Source organism: Oncorhynchus mykiss, chromosome 25 (assembly GCF_057628025.1).
Source record: "Oncorhynchus mykiss isolate SJ-2025 chromosome 25, ASM5762802v1, whole genome shotgun sequence".
Lineage (NCBI taxonomy): Eukaryota > Metazoa > Chordata > Actinopteri > Salmoniformes > Salmonidae > Oncorhynchus > Oncorhynchus mykiss.
Window position 1 is genome coordinate 43,477,915 of NC_143046.1, and position 20,262 is coordinate 43,498,176.

Sequence of the window (20,262 nt, forward strand, 5' to 3'; positions counted from 1 at the left end):
GATTTTACTGCAATTCGATGTTCCAAACATATTGCTCACCACACAGTGCATTCGGAAAATATTCAGACCCCTTTTTTTCACATTTTGTTACGTCACAGCATTATTCTACAATCGATTAAATAAAACATTCTCATCAATCTACACACAATACCGAAAAATAACAAAGTGAAATTCTTGGAAAGGTCCCGGCATACACCTATATATAGAGGCTTTTATATATATATAAAAAAGGTCCCACAGTTGACAGTGCATGTCAGAGCAAGAACGAAGCAATGAGGTTAAAGGAATTTTCCGTAGAGCTCTGAGACAGGATTCTGTCGAGGGACAGGTCTGAGGAAGGGGTACCAAAAAATGTCTGCAGCATTGAAGGTCCCCAAGAACACATTGGCCTTCATTATTCTTAGATGGAAGATGACCAAGGGAAAGATGAACGGAGCAAAGTTCAGAGATCCTTGATGAAAACTTGCTCCAGAGCACTCAGGACCTCAGACTGGGGTGAAGGTTCACCTTCCAACAGGAAGGCCCTATCCACAAAGGCAAGACAACGCAGGAGTAACTTCAGGACAAGTCTCTGAATGTCCTTGACTGGCCCAGCCAGATCCCGGACTTGAACCCAATCGAACATCTCTGGAGAGACTTGAAAATAGCTGTGAAGCAACGCTCCCCAACCAACCTGACAGAGCTTGAGATGATCTGCAGAGAAGAATGAGATGATCTGCAGAGAAGAATGGGAGGATCTCCCCAAATACAGGTGTGCCAAGCTTGTAGTGTCTTACCCAAGAAGACTTGAGGCTGTAATCGCAGCCAAAGGTGCTTTAACAAAGTACTGAGTAAAGGGTCTGAACACTTACGTAAATGTTATATTTCAATTTTAAATTAATTTCTTTATGCTTTGTCATTATGGGGTATTGTGTGCAGATTGGTGAGGAAAAGCAACAATTGAATCCATTTTAGAATAAGGCTATAATGTAACAAAATGTGGAAAAAGTCAAGGGGTCTGAATACTTTCCATATGCACTGTATGTTACTGCAGAGGGACAAGAGAGAGCCATGAGAAAGCAAGTTTTGATCAGTCAAACAAATTGGAGTTTGGTGCAGGTACAACCAACTATTGCAAAAATAATATTGCGATATTGTCAAAACGATATATGGTCAGAAATAATATCCAGAAAATATGTAACTATCTATATTTCCCCCCCATCATTACTTTCAAACATTGTCTCTACAAGTGTGTAAAACATTGCACATTTTTCAAATGGGGTAATTTAACATATTTTAATCAGTTTAACAACAAGGGAACCTCTGTTGAGCTAATCGTCTTTACTTTAGGGGAAACCATCATTTTACTTCTGCACAGTCATTATCGCACGGCAACATATAGCAACAATGCAATTTGGTTTCCTTTAGGGGAAAACATCAATTCACTTCCGCACAGTCATTATCGTATGCCAACACTACAACAATGCAATTTACCACATAACAATTAACCATGCACGTCCTCTGGGCTTCTCTGGCTTATTAAAACCTCAACTCTTTCATTGTAATAAATGTTTATTGCCCAACGTTAATTCCTCAAAATAACCCAAATCGAATTAGCCCTCAGCTCCTTCATTATCGAAATAGGATTTTGTTTAGATAAAGGTTAATAAAATTGAAAAGCCCACTACAATTTTGCTGGATTCATGGGTCCATATGAGTATGGAGAATATCACAAATATAACTCATCTGGCAAGAGTTTTTAAATAAAAAAGGACTACAGTCGTGGCCAAACGTTTTGAGAATGACACAAATATAAATTTTCACAAATTCTGCTGCCTCAGTGTCTTTAGATATTTTTGTCAGATGTTACTATGGAATACTGAAGTATAATTACAATAATTTCATAAGTGTCAAAGGCTTTTGTTGACAACTACATGAAGTTGATGCAAAGAGTCAATATTTGCAGTGTTGACCCTTCTTTTTCAAGACCTCTGCAATCCGCCCTGGCATGCTGTCAATTAACTTCTGGGCCACATCCTGACTGATGGCACCCCATTCTTGCATAATACATGCTTGGAGTTTGTCAGAGTTTGTGGGTTTTAATCTGTCCACCCACCTCTTGAGGATTGACCACAAGTTCTCAATGGGATTAAGGTCTGGGTAGTTTCCTGGCCATGGACCCAAAATATTGATGTTTTGTTCCCCGAGCCAATTTTGCCTTATAGCAAGGTGCTCCATCATGCTGGAAAAGACTTTGTTCATCACCAAACTGTTCCTGGATGGTTGTGAGAGGTTGCTCATGGAGGATGTGTTGGTACCATTCTTTATTTCTTTGCTGTGTACTTGTGAGTGAGCCCACTCCCTTAGCTGAGAAGCAACGCCACACATGAATGGTCTCAGGATGCTTTACTGTTGGCATGACACAGGACTGATGGTAGCGCTCACCTCGTCTTCTCTGGACAAGCTTTTTTCCGGATGCCCCAAACAATCAGAAAGGGGATTCAGAGAAAATTACTTTACCCCAGTCCTCAGCAGTCCAATCCCTGTACCTTTTGCAGAATATCAGTCTGTCCCTGATGTTTTTCCTGGAGAGAGGTGGCTTCTTTGCTGCCCTTCTTGACACCAGGCCATCCTCCAAAAGTCTTCGCCCCACTGTGCATTCAAAGGCACTTACACCTGCCTGCTGCCATTCCTTAGCAAGCTCTGTACTGGTGGTGCCCCGATCCCGCAGCTGAATCAACTTTAGGAGACGGTCCTGGCGCTTGCTGGACTTTCTTGGGAGCCCTGAAACCTTCTTCACAACAATTGAACCGCTCTCCTTGAAGTTCTTGATGATCCGATAAATGGTTGATTTAGGTGCAATCTTACTGGGAGCAATATCCTTGCCTGTGAAGCCCTTTTTGTGCAAAGCAATGAGGGCACGTGTTTCCTTGCAGGTAACCATGGATGACAGAGGAAGAACAATAATTCCAAGCACCACCCTCCTTTTGAAGCTTCCAGTCTGTTATTCACACTCAATCAGCATGACAGAGTGATCTCCAGCCTTGTCCTCGTCAACACTCACACCTGTGTTAACGAGAGAATCACTGAGATGATGTCAGCTGGTCCTTTTGTGGCAGGGCTGAAATGCAGTGGAAATGTTTTGGGGGGATTCAGTTAATTTGCATGGCAAAGAGGGACTTTGCAATTAATTGCAATTCATCTGATCACTCTTCATAACATTCTGGAGTATATGCAAATTGCCATCATACAAACTGAGGCAGCAGACTTTGTGAAAATTAATATTTGTGTCGTTCTCAAAACTTTTGGCCACGACTGTACAATAACTACTCAGTTTGCTTTCTTCTGGGCTAAAGGATATAGGGCCAATTTTAATTCCAGATACCGTCCTGCATTAGCAAATCTAAATGGTTTAGTAATGTTGTATTCATAAAGTGTCTCAGAGTAGGAATCAGTTTTGACTTTAAGATCATAATGAAAACAATTACATGGATAGTAAGGGGGGGGGGGGAGTCTGATCCTAGGTCAGAGGTTCAATTGGCTTGCTCAAGGTGATACCACTAGGTGGTGTATGACATTTCCACAACTGCATTACATACTATCAATTCACATCTTTCCATGCCAAACATGTAGGCCTAGTTTCAAATATGTTTTTTCTACATATGTTATTTTTACATCATTACGCCATCTGCACATGAAGCACTTCCTGCTCACTCAATGGGGAAAAAAATCCCCATTAAATACGGATGGCATTTTCAGAGTTCATCTAAAAAGCAGCATGGAGACATGCTTACACGGAAATCAGGGTTTTGCTTTAATTACTTGTAATTCATAACCAACAAAGGATAACTAGGAGTGCTTGGTGTTGTTGGCACTAATGACTGTATCGCCATGTGCCGCTACTAACAATTCTTGACAACCTTGTGTCACTGCTCCCGCTCTCCCAGTCTCCTTCATAGCCTCTAGTATTCCAAATGTTCACTTCCACTTCCACTCTGCAATCACAGTTCGTCTGCATTCCTCACTATTGGATTTCCATTCTGGGCGTGGAAAGTGACGAATCCTTCTACCCAGGGACATGTTCACAGAATTGGGTTGAGTGTGAATCCAAAAACCTGCTAGAATGTATGTAGCACTTTCTTCTTAGTTAAACCAAACAGCTTGAACATAGTGGTTCACAGTTTACACATTTAGTTTTGGCCTCACTGGTTTATATGGACACAGCTTATTCAGTAGTAAACAAAACCACAATGCACTGTATGTTGCTAAGGGACCGTCTCTGTTGACAGACTGAAGTACTGACCTAGAGTTCGCTTAACAGTGTGTGTGTGTGTGTGTGTGTGTGTGTGTGTGTATGTGTGTGTGTGTGTGTGTGTGAGTGAAACAGATACAGACTCATTACATGGAAAGGCAGCAGACACCCCAGTATAAAAGTATATATACAGTAATATTGTGGACATATTCATTGAAAACAAGAATTTGTTCTTAACTTACTTGCATAGTTAGTTAAAGTTTAAATAATAAAAGGATCATGCCGAGATTAATCTGAGCACTCCACTGACATTTGCCCTGTTCATAAAATCCATCAGATAATGTTTAGACTGAGGGGCTCCCCCTTTCACTTGTCTCTGTGGTAGATGGGGAAAGAGCAGGGGAGGAATGACTGCCACCACCCTCTCATTGAACCATGGAAGTTCAAGGACGACCGCGGTACTGCTTGCATTATGATTATAATGAATGGAAAAATGGCAATCTTCGTGGTCAATCTTTGTGTAAATAAAACATGTTTTAAAAGACAATCATAGTACCAATAATTGGTTATAAAAACACCAGATGTATGTCCTTGAGCAGATTATTTTAAAATCGCACACAAAACAAGTATTTCTAGCTTCATTTATAATTTAGCTCCTAATTGCAACCTGCAGTACCCCATTTGGCCGTCAACTTGAGTTAAGGCGTCCACATACTTCCCATCTGGAACAGTTTGTGCATCACATGAGGTTGGTGGCATGTTAAATGGGGAGGACAGACTCGTGGTAATGGCTGGAGTGGAATTAGTGGAATGATATCAAACACACAGTTTCTATTTTGAGGAAGTGGATGGCTATGGAGTTTCAAGATGGACAAACAGTACGATTGCCGCTTTTTTCTATTTTTTCGAACGAAGGTCTTTTACGGGAGTATGCGAGCACACTCATTCGGCTCGCCTAACCGAACTCAAGAATGTGGAAGGCGTTACTCAATGAGAGGGGACATCACTGAGCTCAAACTGTGCATGTTATATACCCTTGAGCCGCCATCTTAACCGACTTAATTTGGCTTCAATGCGCTATTGAGTCTTCACATAGGAATAATGGTGTCACGTGATTAGGGCCATCACCGACAAAAACAAACCTTGGTCGACTTAGAGTCATCCTGTTCTTTCGACCAATCAATTGGTCAAAATGTTGAAACTTATTTTTCCATATATAAAACCAACGACATATGCACTGAGCTTGTCTGATGCTTTAAGCAAACTGTTTGATAAAATAATAAAGACACAGATATTACTAAAGAAAGAGCCCGATGGTCACACTGTGTAAAAAAAAAGAAAGATGGCGAGTGCCTGTGTGATTGACGCAGGTCGTCTGACTCTCCTCCCTAATGCAGTGAAAAAGGCACCACAGCACAGCAAGTGTTTATTGCACTGTCCGGCTGTTCCTGTAACATAATTTCATCCATTTAGTTAGCGAAATCCCAAATTTGCTTAGAAAAAACATTCTGTAATCCCTCAACCCTTGCTCTCTTTACGTGAAACATGTAAGCATTGCATGCATGTGAACAATAGGGACTGACCTATGACCTATCATAATCAAAATTGCGAGTCTCATAGGAAAGGTTCTGAATGCTTTGGAAATAAAGTATTTCAGTTTTAGAATCATTTTAAAATAAGTCTGTAATGTAACAAAATGTGGAAAAAGGGAAGGGGTCTGAATACTTTCTGAATGCACTGTATATACAGTACCAGTCAAACATTTGGACACCTACTCATTCAAGGGTTTTTCTTTATTTGTACTATTTTCTACATTGTTGATTAATAGTGAAGACATCAAAACTATGAAATAACACATAGTAACTCAAAAATGTTAAACAAATCCAAATATATTTTATATTTGAGATTCTTCAAAGTAGCCACCCATTGCCTTGATGACAGCTTTGCACACTCTTGGAAATTCTCTTAACCAGCTTCATGAGATAGTTACCTGGAATTTCAATTAACATGTGTCTTGTTAAAAGTTCATTTGTGGAATGTATTTCCTTCTTAATGCATTTGAGCCAATCAGTTGTGTTGTGACAAGTTAGGGGTGGTATACAGAAGTCAATATTATGGCAAGAACAGCTCAAATAAGCAAAGAGAAATGACAGTCCATTATTACTTTAAGACATGAAGGTCAGTCAAAACGGAAAATGTCAAGAACTTTGAAAGTTTCTTCAAGCGCAATCGTAAAAACTATCAAGCGCTATGACAAAACTGGCTCTCATGAGGACCGCCACAGGAAAGGAAGACCCAGAGATGCCTCTGCTGCAGAGGATAAGTTCATTAGAGTTAACTGCACCTCAGGTTGCAGCTCAAATAAATGCTTCACAGAATTCAAGTAACAGACACATCTCAACAACTGTTCAGAGGAGACTCAGGCCTTCATGGTCAAATTGATGCAAAGAAACCACTACTAAAGGACACCAATAATAAGAAGAGACTTGTTTGGGCCAAGAAACACAAGCAATGGACATTGGACTGGTGGAAGGTGGTATTTTGGTCTGATGAGTCCAAATTTGAGATTTTTGGTTCTAACCGCCGTGTCTTTGTGAGACGTAGAGTAGGTGAATGGATGATCTCCGCATGTGTGGTTCTCACAGTGAAGCATGGAGGAGGTGGTGTGATGGTGCTTTGCTGGTGACACTTTCTGTGATTTATTTAGAATTCAAGGCACACTTAACCAGCATGGCTACCACAGCATTCTGCAGCGATACGCCATCCCATCTGGTTTGCAACTATCATTTGTTTTTCAGAAAGACAACGGCCCAACACACCTCCAGGCTGTGTAAGGGCTATATGAGATGGTTTGTGATGAGTTGGACCGCAGAGTGAAGGAAAAGTAGCCAACAAGTGCTCAGCATATATGGGAACTGCTTCAAGACTATTGGAAAATCATTCCAGGTGAAGCTGGTTGAGAGAATCCCAAGAGTGTGCAAAGCTGGCATCAAGGCAAAGGGTGGCTATTTTGAAGAATCTAAAATATATTTTGATTTGTTTAACACTTTTTTTGGTTACTATATGATTTTGTATGTGTTATTTCATAGTTGTCTATGTGTTATTTCATGATGTCTTAACTATTATTCTACAATGCAGAAAGTAGTACAAATAAAGAAAAAACCTTGAATGAGTAGGTGTTCTAAAACTTTTGACCGGTAGTGTATATTTGCCTTTAAAGTTGGAGCACATCGACTGGTATTTTCATCACTGGATAAAAAGCTTCTTTTTTTTTTTTTAACCCAGACAAATTGGCCAGCAACCTATTTATTTATTTTTGGGGCCAAATAGGGCAAATGGAAACCCTGGGCCACAGCTAGATAACTACTTAGCAAGATACCGAAGAAGAAATGTAATTCACCCTCCATAAACCCAATCCCGACAGTGCCTATTTCATATCCAAATGTTTAGCTAGCTAGCTAACGTTTACATATATTCACTAGCAAGCACAACATAGCTACTTAGCTAGATAGTGCAGTGTCCTTAGCTAGCTAGATAACTTGGCAGCTAACACAGGCAGTTATTTCATGTAAACTAGCTAATCCACTGTGATATAATTATATCAATACTAACTAAAGTGGTTAACTAGCGTAAAGGAAGTATTTAGTGTTTTGTGCATTGTGTCTGTGCACTTAGCTAGCTACCATCCCATAGCCAACATTGCATATGAAGTCTGACTGGTTCATCCGTGGATGTACGGAGAAAATGCCTTTGCCATTTTAAAAGTAGAAATGGTTCGTTCGTCACTACCGGATCGTCATGCAGCAGGTACCGCTTTTGTTGTAGCAAGATAAGGGACGGCCTCCCACTGTGATAAGTAACTATCAGCAGTTTCTCGGTGTGTTTCATGCTTTAGTCTCTTTTCGTATTATTTTTAACCTTTATTTAACTAGGCAAGTCAGTTGAGAACAAATTCTTATTTTCATTGACGGCCTAGGAACAGTGGGTTAACTGCCTTGTTCAGGGGCTGAACGACCTATTTTTACCTTGTCAGCTCAGGGATTCGATCTTGCAACCATTAATTTACTAGTCCAATGCTCTAACCACTAGGCTACCTGCCGCCCCACCTCAACATCAAGACATTGAAGTCATGTGGAAAGAACTGACTATTTACCAACTCATTTGGGAGTTTACTAGAGTTGGGGGGGTCCTTGCCAATGTACTGTATCGTGATAAAATGTAATCATGAGGTCCCTGACAATACCCAGCCCTAGTAATTTACACCACGTCAAGGTTGAAGAATGAGATTTATACTTCTTTATTCTTCTAATTGCCAAGAACAGGCCTGTATAAATATCTGACAGGGTGATGTCAGATCAGATGGAGCCGTTTCTTCCACAGCCAGCGTGACTAAAGCATTCTTCACAACTTCCTCTCTCCCACTTCCTGAGTGGCATGAAAAACTCACATGGTTTATTTCCTGTTGTTCTCTTCTCACACAGACCCTCTATCTCCACAATTGAGGACCAGGCCACCAGGGACACCATACAAAATCACAAAATGACATAGAATAATTTATATCTGATATTGCTATCTACCTCTATCAGCCAAATTAGTTTTACCACAACAGTAACACCACAGCACCACTGAGTCATTGAAATGTAGGCATCCACTACTATTGATATGGTAGGCTTCTGTATACAGTAGACCTTGTACTGTTGTGTTGTATCACTCTTTGGTGGCCATGGCATGTTAGCATATTAGCCGTGTTTGAACTAGGCCTATTCTTTCTTTCAGTATTTTTTTATGGAAGTATAACACCCCACCTTCACACATGTAGCTGTGACCTGATGTGCACCCTAAAGCCCCTAAAAACGTGCCAAAATTGGAATCACTGAGGTATAACAATCCCTTCCTCTCTGTGTGTGTGTGTGTGTGTGTGTGTGTGTGTGTTGAACTCTGTGTGACCTTTGAGATACTGATCTACACTAATCCTTTTGCTATAGCTAAAAGAGAGCATTGGCGAAAAGGACTATGGCATTCTAGGAATTTGGCAGTCATACGCCTATACTGTCACCTGATCATATGAAAGTTCACATGAGGTACGCTAGTGTGGTTACAATGTAAGATGTCGTTTACTTGATGTTGTTTACTTGGCAAGAAGACAAATTTTACACCTACATCATGGATTTCCATCTTCAGCCTGAGAAACTTTAGCTAGTAGTCCCAACAGAATTCCAGAACATGAACGGAAACCATGTAACCACAACAGTGAAAATAATATAGGATATCTCCCCTGAGAAATGTAATCTCATCCAAAATATTTCATTTAGGCAAAAGATACACTATTTTGTTCTCCAATGCTATGAGCAACCATTAACATTGTGAATCAAGGGGTCCAGTAACCCTCCACAATGACAGTCTATTATTCCACCCTACTGTATAATCTCTTATGTCACTTGTCTATTTATCATATAAACCTTGGCATGGAATCTAGCTAGGGTATTTATGCAATAAGTTAGGACATACATTCATACACATTTTATTTGTGCAAGTCTAATCATTAATATAATCTATATGACATATGGACTAGGCCAGTGTTTCCAAATCCAATCCTCGCATACACCCAACAGCACACATTTTTTTAACATTTCTAATTCACATGCATATAAATTACACACTTGTAAATGTGAAATAGGATTAAGACTGGAGTTGGCAAACACTGGGCTAGGCTACAGTTTGAATTTGACAAATCAACCAACTCCAAATTTGGAGGAGATTAAGTTTTTTTTTTATATTTTCCCTGTATTGTACAATCATGTCATCAGTCATACCACCTAAATTGCTTCACACATGAAGTCAGAGAGCAGTCACAAAACGTGTCAGTATCTCAATGTCAACATTATTATTATGCTGACATGCTTTGAGAGCAGCTCTATTCAAATATATGTATGACTACTACACACTGAAATGTAGAGTAAATAAGCTTTTCTGCCTCTCAGTTAATTAAAATTGGCCTTAAATTGGTTTTCACGCATGTTAACTGAATCAAAATCTTTATTTGAGATTCACTTACATTAAACGAGTTGAAATACAGCTTAGCATTTACTCCGTTTCATTATTAAAACAATATAACCCACATAATCCTCCAGTTGTCAAGGGATCTTGGGGTACATATGGTGGCACACTTCGCTCTCTCTCGCTCTCTCTCTCTCTCTGAGGTCACAATTTACTTTGGAATGCAGAGGAGGGGGCTCTAGGTCTGGATAACCGGATCTCCTGAATACCTTCAAAATGACTTCACTCCTTCTGTTCATTCCGTTAGAAGTCAAAGGTGCTTGGCGGTTATACTTTGATAACTGCAAACATGGGGCAACCAAAAATGACTCATTCATGACATTTGTGACAGACAACCTGATAAAAGTGGCCTTAACCTTAAAATCATCTGAGGTGTTATCCTGATGTCCTTGGCTGTTATTTTGTGTCCACATCACAAACCAGAGCCCAGATAGTGTTGTTGTGACGTTATCCTGCCGGTGACTCAATAAAACAAACACAGCTTTCAAATGTTTGTCTCCTCACCAGAGTTTCAACAGGTCAGACTGAGCCTTTCGCTGAAGTTTAAAGGATACCCACGCTAAAGGGAATCATACTGCCCTGCCACCACAACTCTCAGTGGCGCTGCTTTGAAATGACAACCTCCACCTCTAATCCACCTTAAAACACAGACTCATCACTATCCCTAAATTCTGGCCTCGATCCACACACATTCCCACTGATCACAGACAATCTCTGAATCTCTTTCTCTGGAAGAAATCAAGGGTGGCAAAGTCAGGGAAAGTGTTGGGAAATATTTTGGCGTGTATATAAGCCTGCGTGCATTAGGCATGCATGTGCAAAGAGGGGAGAAAAAAAGGAGGGAAAAACTAAAAGTCAGATCAAGGCTCCACCCAGGGATGAATGATGACTTCCTCCCTCCACTCTCAGGCCATCTGGGTTAGCAAGAGCCCGAGCACGGGCCTGCATCTCTTTGCCTTGGCTGCACTGTTGAGGATTAGGCAACACTAGTGAACATGCCTGAGACCTCTTAAGGATTGTGTAGCGCGCAGTGAGCTCACCGAATGAGAGTCCTGGGATGACATCAGCATTCAGCAAGGCAGTAGTGAGGCAGCACCTAAGAACACTAAAGACCGGACTGTGGTGTCAACGAATGGAAGGCAGTGGCTGGGAAGGCAGTGGCTGGGCAACTGGAGGACATTTAAGAGTTACATGGTGGTGTTGTAACGCTCTACATTTCCACAACATTTAAATACCACATGAACTGCACCCTCTCGGGAGACCATGGGGGTTCTAGTCCTACTATGTCATTACAGTCTACAAAACACAGGGGTTTTCTGCTGGCTAGAAATCACAGCCATTCTATTTACGTTAGTTAACCCTGCTGGAACACATACCAGAGATTACAAGTTTTGTGCCTCCAGCATTGCACCCCATTCCAACCCCTCCCCACTGCCTGCAACCCAAGAGCAAGAGGAATTATTTATTTGTTTTGTTAGTACTTCTCGTCACGGTCATTCTTGGGCTGGGAATTGCTAGAGACCTCGCGATACAATATCACAATACTTAGGTGCCAATACGATATGTATTGCGATTTGATACTGTGATTTTATTGCGATTCGATGATTCGAACATATTCGAACATATTGCTCACCAGCAGAGGGACGAGAGAGAGCCATGAGAAAAAAAAAAAGTGCTGAAAACAAATTGGCACCCTATTTTTAAAAAAATATGGAAAACTCGCTATGAAGAAAAAATATGGGAGTTTTGGTACAGGTACAGCCAACTAGTGCAAAAAGAATATTGCAATTTTGTCAAAGCGATGCAATACAATAATATCATCAAAAAGAATATCCCGATATGCATTTATTTATTATACACAGAGCTCTGTGTGGCTGCTCCTCTGGTCTAGAGTCTTAGCTTGAGGCAACGAGAGGTTTGACAGAAGAGTCCTGCCCATCGCAGTCAGGACATAGTTGAGTAAAAATTGGAAGGACATATTTGGTAAACAAAGTCATAAAGTCGGCCAGATAGCCATCCTGCTCTTTAATTTTAGGCTAAACGGATAATCTTCTTTACCTTAGTGGTGGCCAAGGTTAGGGCATTGTCCTGGATAACTCATCATCTCTCTTGATCCACAGATTAACTGAATGAACTCGCTGTCATACTAGACTTAACTACTTAACATGCTGGCCTTGTACAGGAACCCTTCCCAGGTTACACTATAGTAAGTCAGTGATAGGAAATGGAGCAGTGTCAAGACATGTGATCAGCTCAACTGTATGACTACATCCTGGTTGAGCAGAGGAGGCAACTTTGCCTTCTTTGACTTTTGCTCAAGGAGCTTACAAACAGCAGGGCAAGAACAGTCCACTGTACCGCAGTTGATTGACAACTCTGGTGGCACAGAAAGCCCTGTGGCGGCAAGTGGCAAAAGCTTAACTTTTTTCGATTCAAGCGGCAGAGGCAAATATGCGGCTGTGTTCCCATGTAGAATTTCCACTTTCCCTCCCTTTGCGTTTCTGCCGCTGTTTGTAACCTGCTTCTTTTACAGCCCATCTTTCCAACCAGTTTTAGTTTCCCACAGGGTGAGTGGAGTGGTCATTATGATGACCACACTGGAGAGAGACCACATCCCTTCAGTGTTGTAATTAAGACATGGGAAGAGTCCACCTTAAAAATAATCCTGAGATGGTGACTAATTTATAACTGAACATGGTTTATTTTGGGGAAAATTTTGTTGAAGTTAATTCAGTCAAAGTAGTTTGTGAAATACGAATAATGATGTATACCCCACTTAAATTTCAGGCAAGAGATGAGGTGCTGGGCCTTCCGGGTGGCGCAGTGGTTAAGGGTGCTGTACTGCAGCGCCAGCTGTGCCATCAGAGACCCTGGGTTCGCGCCCAGGCTCTGTCGTAACCGGCCACGACGGGGAGGTCCGTTGGGCGACGCACAATTGGCCTAGCGTCGTCCGGGTTAGGGAGGGCTTGGTCGGTAGGGATGTCCTTGTCTCATCGCACACCAGCGACTCCTGTGGCCGGCCGGGCGCAGTGCGCGCTTAACCGAGGTTGCCAGGTGCACGGCTTCCGGGTTGGATGCGCGCTGTGTTAAGAAGCAGTGCGGCTAGGTTGGGTTGTGTATCGGAGGACGCATGACTTTCATTTCAACCTTTGTCTCTCCTGAGCCCGTACGGGAGTTGTAGCGATGAGGCGATGAGTAGCTAGTAGCTACTACAACAATTGGACACTACGAAATTGGGGAGAAAAAGGGGTAAAATAAAAAATAAAAGAGATGAGGTGCTCTGGGCAGTAATAGCTCAATAGAGATCACAACTATACACCTCCTATATCAACCACTTAGTGGACAATTTATTACACCATCAGGTTCGCTCCTACAGGCTGGCTTGCAAGCCAGAAACGGACGGCATCCTGGGCTCACACACAACAGTGTCTAGGATTTACAGAGTGCGACAAACAGTGCGACAAACAAAAAACATCCAGTCCTGTGGCCAAAAACAGTTAGTTGATGAGAGGTCGAAGGAGAATGGCAAGAATCGTGCAAACTAACAGGCAGGCAAAAACAGGTAAATAACGACGCAGTGCAGAACGGCATATCGGAATGCACAGACGACCACACCGGGTCCCACTCCTATCAGCTAAAAACAAAAAAGAAGCAGCTCCAGTGAGCCCCCGATCAACAACACTGGGAAATTGAGGAGTGGAAAAACATTGCCTGGTCCGATGAATCCTGGTTCCTGTAATGGTGTGGGGAATGTTTTCCTGGCACACGTTAGGTCCCTTGAGCAATGTTTCCATGCCCCAAAGAATTCAGGCTGTTCTGGAGGCAAAGGGGTGTCCAACCCAGTACTAAATGGGTGTACCTAATAAACTGGCTGGACACTGAGTGTATATCAACCAGTGTAGGGGTAACTAAACAACGCTAGACACTGTATCAGACTAGGCCGATAGGGAGACTCCACAGCTGAATTGAAGGGGTAACTAAACAACGCTAGACACTGTATCAGACTAGGCCGATAGGGAGACTCCACAGCTGAATTGAAGAATGAAATAAAGTCTGTTAGATACAAGCTATCAGTTATTATCAACAAGTAACTTAGCTGCCTAGCCTATGCACTGTTGCTTGGTGGTTGTTCATGTCATAGTGCTGATAATACCGTTTAGTTTGGTTCAGGTTTTATCTATAATGCTGACACTCATGCGCAGCACAAAAGACTGCTCTGCAAACCACAAGGACTTGTTCTGCCCTCATGGTCAGCAAGTTGCTGACCTTTCCACTTAAACCGTCTCTGCAAAATGAATGCTTTGAGGTTCAAACTATCAACTGTAATGGAGACCATATCAAAGGCCTCACCTGGTACTTGTAGGAAAGACTTAGATCAAAAAGCATAGGGTTTTCAAAAGTAACTTAAGTGAAATACGAGCAGCCATCTAGGCTAAAATATGACTATTACATTAAATAGTAATACGATTCCCATTTGGGGCTACCAGCCCATCAATATATATTTTTAAGCGTGTCTTGCACCACAGGGACGCAGTGCATGACATGTGATATAGTCAACTCCCCAGGGTTACTAGCGTGAGCAGTGGGGTTGGTTCATAAACTGTTGTGATGGATTGACTTTAACACACGGGCATACAATTAAGGTGACTGATTAAAAAGGTCTAATGCAAAACAGTAAATGGGGCATGCACATAAATTCCTTTGCATGGCTTTCAACACCCGAACTTATGAGTTGTAAAACTGATTCACTCATAACTAGCATGCGAAAACTATGTAACAATTTACGTAACTTAGTCAAAATGACATTATATTGCAATGGGAAGTCTGTATATCAGTTAACCCTTGAATGTCAAATAACAGGACACAGTTCAGATTAACTTTTCAAAGGAAGTTGGCTCAAAAAAACTCTGAAAATACCTACCAGTTTTTTGTTTTTACTTTCATCCTCTTTTTCTTTCTTTTTATTAGGTTTATTAGGATCCTCTCCACCACTTGCTTGATCCATTTTGAGATTTAGTTCCTGTACAGACTTCAGAAGACTCCTCAAAAGTAAACTCCACCACTCTTGTGAACACTTTCAAAAATACCAGTTAGGTTTCCTCAAAGCCCATGCCATTCAAGTTGGCTTCAAATAAAAATGTTGGTAAATGTATTCCAAAGTTTGTTCTTATAATTGTATCCAGCTGAGAAGTAAAACACTTTTGCTTGACGAAGAAAGGTGTGGCAGGGTAGCCCTGTTTCCATCCAGATGTCCCTTTATCACAGTAGCAACGGTCTCAGTCCAAACCGCAGAGAAATCTGGCGCAAAAAGAACAAATTATATTTTAGAATGTCAATGGCAATCGTTCTCACCTGTGGTGCACAAATGTTTATCTAAAATCACTGTACCGCTCCATGTTGACACCTGCTTTAAGGAATAACCTACTTATTATGCAGGTACCTTTGCTGTGAATAGCGTACATCGTAATACCGTACATCAATGTGTTAAAAACAGCCAGTCAACGGTTTGTTTTAAGAAGAAACAAGATGTTGCCATTTGCTTGCGTGGAATACAGTTAAATAAATGCATTATATTACATTACATTACACAAAACAAACTTAGTAGCTGACTATGTAGCATGGATATTAACAATGTAACAACCTAATAGAAATGTAGCAGTGTTACCATGATTATATGGAGAGTTTACACTGTCAAGACACATTGTAAACATGCAACATTACTGCCAACAAATCCAAAATATTAATGAAATGTATTTGAAATATCAAACATTTTATAGGATAGGAAAACCACCGTTGCTGCCTAAGCGCTTACTTTAGAAATGCCTTACAAAACGGGGAGCAAATAAATTTTATTTGACCTGAATAGCTCCAATAAACTTAATTGACTTGCTGCAGTCGCTTAAAATATGTAAACAATGTAACAATTAAATAAATCTGTCAAAGACAACTCACAAAATATCATCCCAAGCTTACCATTTCAACCAAACATGAGAGCCAGGCCCACTGTAGTTCTGCTCACCGAACATTCCGATTCGCCCACGGGCCATGCGAGGAAGCAAGGATTCCGTCAGCCATTGGTCACATCAGCGATCACTCGAGAGGTCGCGGTTGCTGGCGTCAACGAGGAGGAGACTATTGTTGAAATTGAGAGGTCAGACTGATTTCACAGCGACTGGATAGTGTTTAAATCATACAAGGCTCGCAGCGGACATAAGGAAATCCAGCAAGCGAGCGTGTACGTTTCTGTTCATCGTGGCATGTTTGTGAGAGACGGATAGCGCGAAAGCGCGAACCGAACACAATAGGTTGCTTATATTTGATATAGCTAAACTACAAATGGAGGAAAACTATGAAATAATATTTTAGACTGATCCAATAGAAATCAAACTCTACTCCACTAACTCAATTTTTTGTAACCTAATTTGGGATCACAACTATAGCTGGATTTGCATGTTTGAATACATGAGATATTTCATATTTAAAAGTCTGATGACAGTCAGACTTATTTTGTCCCATGACAGGAAATTTTAAAGTATCGCGATCATGCATGGTCTGCCTTACAGGAATACAGTTACTGGAGCAGAAAACTGTCCCCCACAGGCCACAGACTGCAGGTGCCATTTTCCCACAGACATCTATTGATGTGCCATTCTGAATCATCCAGTCATTGATTTACAACAGAGTACACACACGATGGAAGCAAATTGAATGGTTGTGTGGCCGTTACTTTGAGATGAGTTAAAATGTATTGGAAATGCATGTACATTTAAATAGGGGCACAAATCAACTTGTTGTGTACAAAGTTTTGCATTTCAGAGCTGCAGCGAAATGCTTATGTTTCTATCACTGGGGCTCCCGAGTGGTGTAGCGGTCTAAGGCACTGCATCTCAGTGGTTGAAATCCAGGCTGCATCACATCCGGCTGTGATTGGGAGTCCCATAGGGCGGTGCACAATTGGCCCAGGGTCGTCCAGTTTTGTCGGGGGTAGGCCGTCATTGTAAATAAGAATTTGTTCTTAACTGGCGTGCCTAGTTAAATAATAATAAGAAGAAGAAGCTCCAACAACACAGCAATACACAAAATTCAAAAGAAGACAAAAAAAGGAACAAGCAATTAAGAGATATCAGAATGAGCAATGTCCAGAATATAAATATGTATGTGAATGGTGTGTACTGTACAGACATTGTGGGCAGAATATGAATAGAAAAGGTGTGTACAGTAGAATGAGCCATGACTAGAATACAGTACAGACACAGTGGTAAAACATTATGTAAACATTATGAAAGTGACCAGTGTTCAATGTCAATGTACAGTTGATGTCGTAAGTTTAAATAAACTTAGGTTGGAGTCATTAAAACTTGTAATTCATTGTATCACAATTCCAGTGGGTCAGAAGTTTACATACACTAAGTTGACTGTGCCTTAAAACAGCATGGAAAATTCCAGAAAATTATGTCATGGCTTTAGAAGCTTCTGACAGGATAATTGACATAATTTGAGTCCACAAGTACCTGTGGATGTATTTCAAGGCCTACCTTCAAACTCAGTGCCTCTTTGCTTGACATCATGGGAAAATCTAAATAAATCATCCAAGACCTCAGAAAAAAGATTGTAGACCTCCAGAAGTCTGGTTCCTTGGGAGCAATTTCCAAATGCCTGAAGGTACCACGTTCATCTGTACAAACAATGGTCTCAATTATAAACACCATGGGACCACGCAGCCGTCATACCGCTCAAGAAGGAGATGCATTCTGTCTCCTAGAGATTAACGTACTTTGGTGCGAAAGTGCAAATCAATACCAGAACAACAGCAAAATACCTTGTGAAGATGCTGGAGGAAACAGGTACAAATGTATCTATATCCAAAGTAAAACAAGTCCTATAGCGACATAACCTGAAAGGCCGCTCAGCAAGGAAGATGCCACTGCTCCAAAACCCCCATAAAAAGACAGACTACGGTTTGCAACTGCACATGGGGACAAAGATCATACTTTTTGGAGAAATGTCCTCTGGTCTGATGAAACAAAAATAGAGCTGTTTGGCCATAATGACTATCGTTATGTTTGGAGGAAAAGGGGGAGGCTTGCAAGCCGAAGAACAGCATCCCAACTGTGAAGCACAGGGGTGGCAGCATCATGTTGTGGGGGTGCTTTCCTGCAGGAGGGACTGGTGCACTTCACAAAATAGATGGCATCACGAGGAATGGAAAATTATGTGGATATATTGATGCAACATCTCAAGACATCAGTCAGGAAGTTAATGCTTGTTCGCAAATGGGTCTTCCAAATGGACAATGACCCCAAGAATTCTTCAAAAGTTGTGGCAAAATGGCTTTAGGACAACAAAGTCAAGATATTGGAGTGGCCATCACAAAGCCCTGACCTCAATCCCATAGAACATTTGTGGGCGGAACTGAAAAAGCGTGTGTGAGCAAGGAGGCCTACAAGCCTGACTCAGTTACACCAGCTCTGTCAGGAGGAATGGGACAAAATTCACCCAACTTATTGTGGGAGGCTTATGGAAGGCTACCCGAAACGTTTGACCCAAGTTAAACAATTTGAAGGTAATGCTACCAAATACTAATTGAGTGTATGTAAACTTCTGACCCACTGGGAATGTGATGAGATTTTTTAAAACTGAAATAAATTGTTCTCTCTACTATTATTCTGACATTTCACAATCTTAAAATAAAGTGGTGATCCTAACTGACCTAAGGCAGTTGTAAGTTCGTCAATCAAAATACAACACAGGCACAATGTGTTCTATTCACAAAATGTGTGGTGGTCCCCTTTTGAAGAACTGTGCAAGAGCCAAAGTAGGCCCACTGCTGTTTCTAGAATGAGTGCCCTTGTGTTCACCAGCATTATTATTGTTTTGTTTTTTGTATGTGTGTGTGTGTGTGTTGGGGGGGCGGTATGCACAGGGCACCATCTGGATGTTCTTGGTGTGATAAGCTTGCTCTGTTTGTACACCAGGGTCTTGTTCAGTGGGTGGAAACGTTTTGAAATAGAGAGACACAAGGAGGGAACCATCTGATCCTATCCAATAAGAAGAATGATTAAAGAAGACTGACTTATTGAACATTTCCCAGGGCTGACGGTCCAATTCTCTCGCCTGAATCCAGGGGCAGGACTTGGGCAGGAAGCTACCAACGCTGCCTCTTCCGCCCTAACTGTTGCTGTCCCAGCTGTTAGCCTGTGTGGGAGGGGACGACACCATCACTAGCAGATAGGCAGACACTCTGGGGTGGGTGACAGATCGGACTCCCATTGTTTAGAAAGAGTGTGTGTACACTAAGCTCATTATCATATTTAATTGCTTACACTGTAAGCCTTTGTTGGTGTTGTCAGGGATTTTGGCCAACAGCTAGCATTGACTGATCACATAGACAGATCTCTCCCAGTTTCAAGTTTCTTTAAAGTGGCACTCCAGTCTCCTTTTCACCTCATTTGACACCCGATTTACTTAAAAAGGCACATTTCAATAGGTGGTCCAGTAAAAAATCAAATAAAAATATCACTGGAGGACGTCTTTAAGGATGTGTACTTGGTCTTAATTTCAATTAAATACACATTGTGTTTAAGTAGCAGGCCTAAATAGACCAGAAATGTAAAGCAGTGAGCTTTTCCAACAATTACATCTGTGTGGTGGTGTGTAAGCATCAGGAAGAGTAGACTGTGTACACAATCTTACTGAAGATGCATGGGTATTGCTAAATATTGGTTATTGAGTGTTTACCAATCAGAGTTTGAAAAAAAAGGATAGACCAAGTGTATTTGCCATTGTATCTTCAGTAACTATGTTTATAATGAGATAAAAGGAATATAATGTTATACCCTGAATTATTAAAAAAAACTTTTTTCAATTGAAAGTAACTACCATTCACTGTGTGAGCAATGAGCAGCCCTGTAGACGTGATCCAAGTACCACTTTTCTATAATTTCTATGCGATCTTCGCTATATGAGCCACATTA

General features: G+C 41.2%; 1 protein-coding gene across 26 annotated transcripts in view; it reads right to left on the bottom strand.

The window, feature by feature from the left end:
- The window catches only part of LOC110505192 (protein diaphanous homolog 2), a 650,263-nt gene extending 633,879 nt beyond the window's left edge, over positions 1–16,384 (bottom strand). For 8 of the 26 annotated variants that reach the window (XM_090219966.1, XM_090219963.1, XM_021584240.3 and 5 more), the window contains exons 1-2: positions 16,262–16,384; positions 15,210–15,586 (exon numbers count right to left, since the gene is read on the bottom strand). In XM_090219966.1, the coding sequence (XP_090076092.1) occupies positions 15,210–15,293 (84 nt within the window). In that variant the 5' untranslated portion in view covers positions 15,294–15,586; positions 16,262–16,384. Of the gene's footprint in view, positions 1–10,286; positions 10,447–15,209; positions 15,587–16,100 lie in introns of those variants that run through there. The other 18 variants (XM_090219967.1, XM_090219959.1, XM_090219965.1 and 15 more) reach the window with 7 other exon arrangements.
- Between the last annotated feature and the right edge of the window lie 3,878 nt (positions 16,385–20,262).